Source organism: Heliangelus exortis, chromosome 2 (assembly GCF_036169615.1).
Source record: "Heliangelus exortis chromosome 2, bHelExo1.hap1, whole genome shotgun sequence".
NCBI classification, from domain to species: Eukaryota; Metazoa; Chordata; class Aves; order Apodiformes; family Trochilidae; genus Heliangelus; species Heliangelus exortis.
The window spans coordinates 62,773,732-62,779,731 of record NC_092423.1 but is presented as its reverse complement, the minus strand read 5'-3'; the positions used below and the strand labels follow the sequence as shown (position 1 = coordinate 62,779,731).

The 6,000-nt window shown below is 47.6% G+C and overlaps 1 protein-coding gene across 2 annotated transcripts in view; it reads right to left on the bottom strand.

Moving 5' to 3' along the window:
- Window positions 1-1,504: 1,504 nt before the first annotated feature.
- Window positions 1,505-6,000, bottom strand: part of GMPR (guanosine monophosphate reductase) — a 44,566-nt gene continuing 40,070 nt past the window's right edge. For both annotated transcript variants that reach the window (XM_071736408.1, XM_071736409.1), the window contains exon 9: window positions 1,505-1,892. In XM_071736408.1, the coding sequence (XP_071592509.1) occupies window positions 1,712-1,892 (181 nt within the window). In that variant the 3' untranslated portion in view covers window positions 1,505-1,711. The remainder of the gene's footprint in view (window positions 1,893-6,000) is intronic.

Here is a 6,000-nt window from a genome sequence, read left to right as displayed (position 1 = left end):
CTGTGTTCACATTAAGGCCATTATGCACCTCCAAAGAAGAGAAAGGGGTCATACCATAATTAAAAATTATGTCATACATGTTGAAAGGAAAACATTTGAAACACCAGGCTATTTAGAAGATATCCTGGGGGGTTTTTTTCTGATGTACACACAGCACTTGAGAATCACCAGGGATCAGCCTGTGGCCTGGGTCTGCTCCTCTGCATGATCACTGTACCAATCATTGTGTATGGCTTTTTGAGCAGTCCAACATATGAGTTTCTCTTTGCTGTTCTTCTTTCTATAGATGACTCTTTTGCTTTTAAAAGGAAGCCTGCCTCTTTCTACAGGTATCTACAAGAGGGGAGAGCAAGACACTGAAGTACTATCAGCTGTATTACAACCTCAGCAACACTTTACAGTAAGTGGCCCAGCATTATTAATTCTGTTGGTGCTCACTTTTACATCATTTATCATAATGAGCTACTGTGGTATTCATGTGGATGCAGTGTATTTCCTAAGAAATTTCATTGTGATTTATCAATTAATTAGTGGGACATTACAGTTGATTAAAGTGTTACCCAGAGTCTTAAACATTCATTACTGCCTTTGCAGCAAATGCAGCAAACTCCATTTCAGCCTACCAGTGTCTTGCAATTGGGGTATTGGGCTGAAAGCTCACTTTTGCTTTTCATGGTGCAAGAACTGCAAAGTAATGGCACCAAATAACCACAAGGGAATTTGATTCTTCCAGCCTTGTTCCCCAGGCCACAGGCACTGTACAGCACAGCATGTTTACATCTGTGTTAAGTGGATATGAATAAGCAAGGGAAGAGAGTGGGCTGCAGAAAAACTCCCACCTCCCTTGGTGGGGCTACTGTTGCTGAGCTTAAATGTCTTAAAAATCTGCTCAGAGAGAAGAGGTAAAAGCAAGAACCCGGGTAATTCAATAACTGATTGCATGAAAAAGCAGGTGAGCTCTGAGATGTTTTCTCCTGAATGACCTCCACAGATGGAGGCAGGGGAGACAGTATGGGTTTGCTACATTCAATGCCACCTTCTCTGAAGAGGCAAGTCCATTGAGTAGGGAGATTAAGAACAGCAGGACCAGGCCTGTGACCTGAGAGTGAAAGAGGTGTGACATTTTTGTCATCACAGTAAGAAGTCACCAGTAGCCAGGCCTCATCCACCATCCACCTCTAACATTCTGCAGGCTGGCAGCCACGCCACAAACATCCATTCTGTTGCCAGAACGAAGCTTAAGAGAATTTGATTTTTGATTTCTCTGTGCAATTCCTTGAATCTTTTTCTCTCCCAGCCTGCAGTGTCTGGAGGTCACGCTGCCAGAAGCGGTGGTAGCTGACAGGTCAGTCTTAAAAAAAGGGAATGTGTGTATGTGTGCAGGCATAACAGCCATGTCTGTACAAGCCAGTTCCTGCTAACTGAGGTTTCAGCAGCTATTCAGCAGAGAGGGAGAAAAATCAGGTGAAGAAATATTGATTAAAAAATTAAATAGGCACAGCAATAAAAGATGAGGCTATTGCATTTTGAACCAATGGCACTGTGTTAATAGCACCACCTTCCCCTTCCAAATCCCATCTACAGTTATCCACTGCCATTACGAGAGAGGAGAGTTTGCCACTAACACAACATGGAGGAGAAAGCAAAAGAAAACAGCAGCCCTTCCTGCTCCCCTCCCCAGCCCCTCTCTCTCCAGACCCCCAGCCCTTGGCTAAGAGAAGACCTGACTGTGTTGCTGGGTGACCCGGATGAATGTTGTTCTTCTGCTCAGTTCCTTGAGTTTGGCAGCTCCCACGTAGGTGCAGGTGGAGCGCAGCCCCCCAAGGATGTCCAGGATGGTGAGTTCCACGTCCCCTCTGTATGGGACCTCCACAGTTCTGCCCTCTGAAGCCCTGCAGAAGAGATTAGTTACTTCATTTACAGCAAGATGAAAAACATAACTGTTTACCTGAGCAATCATCTGGAGCTTAACACTCTACATGCTCCAGTTTACAAATATTACCACAGTTTTGTTGTTTGCTGGCCTGTTGCAGCTTAGTGATCTCTAGCACTGAAATGCTTCAACTCCACTCATCACCAATGCTGTGAACTAGGAACAGAGAGATTCTTTTTAGATGCCCCAGTATCCTTCCCTTCAGCATCTGCCTACAAGCAAATGAAGCTCCCAGGTTTAGGAAAAGGTACATGTGACCTTGAGAGTTTCAAGTTTTAAAGGATAAGGAATGGCCAGGCTCAGGCAATGAACCTCAGGAATGGTGGAGCTGGGTCTCAGCAGGTACCACTCATCCCAGTTCTATAGGGGTTTTGCAGCCCCTGGGTTCTGTCCCATGTCACTGAGCAGATGCAGGTGGACATACTCCAGCTGTCTCCTACCAGCCTGATCCTCTGTAGCCCACAGAGCTGACCCGCTCTGTGGAAAGCTGCTGCAGAGCTGTCCCCTGAAGCTAAAAGGTGAGCAAGTGTAATTCAGGGCCAGAAAAAAATAAGAGCTCTGTGTATACTGTCAAGTATGCACGTATGTCAGCACAGACTGCACAGTCGTCAAAAGCACATCTGAACAGTTACATGATGGAAAGATCCAGGCAAATAACTTTCACCCCTGCCCCTTCAGCTTTCTTCAGCCTCATGCTCAGCAATTCCTCCTGCAGCAGAGTTCCCCAACCACCAGCTAATCTCTCCAGGCTTTAGAGGAAGCTTGTTCTGTATGGCATTCTGGCTCCTTGGAGGGGAGTCTAAGAGAAATGCAGAGGGGAGAGGTGACTACTCTCCTTCTCCCCTACAGAATGGAGAGAGAAATCACATCAGGAATCTGCCATTGTACATGTGGCTTTATTTACTTCTCCTTAAACAAGTTGTCTAGGGGATAGTGCAAGAAAGAAAGGGCATGCCTGTTTAGAAGTTCCATTTGCAAATCATTAGCAACAGCAGCTATGTGGAGGTACTTCAGTGAGAGCCTGGCTATCTTTCATTCTGTTAGTTTAAATATGAGGTCAAAGCCCTAGAGAGACAATAAAGGAGGAGTGTTAATATGCCATGTGAATAAGGAACCAGGATTAATCTCCCTACATCTGAAGAGTAATTGCCTTTTTCTTGAAACCCTTAAATAAACACTGTAATAACTGCCCAATGGGAAATCCACGTGCCATTGCCCTCCAGCAGACTGCATGGGGCTCACTGGTGCCTTGTAGGGTCGGTGCTGCCTGCTGGGACTTCCCAGGCTTGTGTTTTCAGCACTAGTGCGAGCAGTAAGAGCAGGCCTGGCCCACAAAACAATGCTGTACCATTCAGGTTCAACAAAGCCAAGTGCTGGGTCCTGCACTTTGGCCACAACAACCCCATGGGGAGCTCCAGGCTGGGCACAGAGTGGTTGGAGAGCAGCCAGACAGAGAGGGACCTGGGAGTCTGGATTGACAGGAAGCTGAACATGAGCCAGCAGTGTGCCCAGGTAGCCAAGAAGGCCAATGGCATCCTGGCCTGTATCAGGAACAGCGTGGACAGCAGGTCCAAGGAAGTGATTCTGCCCCTGTACTCAGCACTGGTGAGGCCACACCTCGAGTACTGTGCCTAGTTCTGGGCCCCTCAGTTTAGGAAGGATATTGAGGTCCTGGAGCAGGTCTAAAGGAGGGCAACCAGGCTGGTGAAGGGACTCGAGCACAGATCCTATGAGGAGAGGCTGAGGGAGCTAGGGCTGTTCAGCCTGGAGAAGAGGAGGCTCAGAGGAGACCTCATCACTCTCTACAACTCCCTGAAAGGAGGGGGTAGCCAGGGGGGGGTTGGTCTCTTTTCCCAGGCAACTCTCAGCAAGACAAGAGGGCACGGTCTCAAGTTGTGCCGGGGGAGGTTTAGGTTGGACATTAGAAAGAATTTCTTTACTGAGAGGGTGATCAGACATTGGAATGGGCTGCTCCGGGAAGTGGTGGATTCTCCGTCCCTGGAGATATTTAAAAAGAGCCTGGATGTGGCACTCAGTGCCATGGTCTGGTAACTGCAGCGGTAGTGGATCAAGGGTTGGACTTGATGATCTCTGAGGTCCCTTCCAACTCAGCCAATTCTATGATTCTATGATTCTGGAGCTTGGTTTTTGGCCATGGCCACCTCCTCCAGTCAAAGTTGGGAAGTCCAGTCTGGCCTCTGGGGAGCTTCCTGTGAGAATGTGCAAGACAGAGCACATCCAGGATTTAGGGAAAGCAGTGTGAAATTTATCTACCAGATTCTGCCAGCTGAAGAGCCCTGCATGTGGTTCTGGGCAAGAAATGCAGGGTTTACTGCATTCATGCATGACTGACCATTCAGCTCACGCATGAGTGTCCAAATGATTTATGCATGAATGCCCCTTCAGTTCAAACACGAGTGCCCTGCTAATTCATGCTTGAGCAACATGTGGGGCATAAGTTGCAGGGTTCTGATAGCAGAGAGCTGATGGCACAGGCAGCCCAGTCACAGTGGTTCAACAGACCTGCAGAGGTGGGAATATTGCTCCTGAGAGCGTGAGCACTTGGCAGTCCTTTTCTCAGAGGAAGTTATAAAAATGTGGGATACTTACAGCCACTGGCCCTGGAAGGTGCCACTGCAGTGGCTATGGTGGTGTTGGGGAGCTGGAGCTTACGGATGCCCCTTTTGGCTTTGGAGACAAAAACCTGTAGGTTTTGGTGGTGACAGCCCCAAAGCTCTGACAGCTCAGCAGTTGCTATTGCTCTTTTAGCATCAGCTGATAAGCTGGTGGGATTCCCTGTTGACCAAAGAGTGACTTAGAGATACCATACTGGGGAAGCATGCTGGAAGAGGTGTGTAAGATGAGCTCCACAGAACAGTGTGTCCAGTTTTATGTTCACCCTTGAGGAAAAAAGTGTCAAAAAAGGGATGAAAATTCTCCATGCTCCCACCCTACATGCTTGGAGTACCAGATGTTCCAGAAGGAAAAGGAGGAGGATAGAATGGAAGTGGGATAGAAATCTAGAACTGTGAGTTAAGCAACTGCAAGTGCAGCAAAAAGGTCAGCACTCAATTAATGTTACGGCTGTGGAGCAAGCCCCAAGAAAGTGAAGCTCTTTAGTGTGTCATCTGGCTCCCCAGATGGGGAAATGCCCATGCTGCTGTGTGTGAACAGTGTTCACACACACACACACACACACACACACACACACACACCATTCTGGATGTAAGTGAAGCCCTACAGTTGCTAAACTCATGAACATACTGGTACCTTCAACAGCAGTGTTAACTTTTCTTTATACAATCTTAATCACATGCTTTAGAGCTAAAGCACAGTGAATAACTGCTCTTTTGGTCTTGGTTGTCTGTTTTGAAGGGACAAGTCCTAAAATTCGTAGCAGGTATTCAGATGACAACGATATTAACCCTGACAGGAGTCCACAGAGGTGAGGGGCAGAGTTTGTAATGAGTAAATATTCAAACTGTTGGGGCTTTCTTGCTTATGTGGGGTTTTTTTTTGCATATATGGTAAAATTTTGGTAGCAAGGGCTGCTGCTGTGACTTGTGTGGAAGAAGGCCATGATCTGCTGCATGCCAGTCACAGAGATGGCTCCACCTTACTCTGAAAATGGGGTAAAGCCATCAAAATTTCAGCCAGACAGGGGAGCACACAAAAACTCTCCTCAAGTGTATTTAAGAAACAGCAGCAGCCACTGGGAGAGGAGACACACCTGAACATACCTGAGGAGACAACGCAGCTGAAGATGGACTCTCAAAAGGAGGTGCTTCATGAAAATGGTGAGCACTCTCCTTAAAGAGACTGTAGTCCCTGGGCAACCCGTGCCACAGGAGAGACAGCTGCAAAAGGGACTGTGGCCTGTGGACAATCCATGGTGGGGCAGGCACAGTTAGAAGGAGGAGTGGCAGACAGAAGCCATTACACACATGACTGCAAGATCCCATGCCACCCCTTTCCTCACTGGAAGGAGTTGGGACAGATGGAGTGTGACCTGTGGTGAAAGTAAGGGGAGCTGAGACATGGCAGGGCAAAGAGAGGTGTCTGGCTTA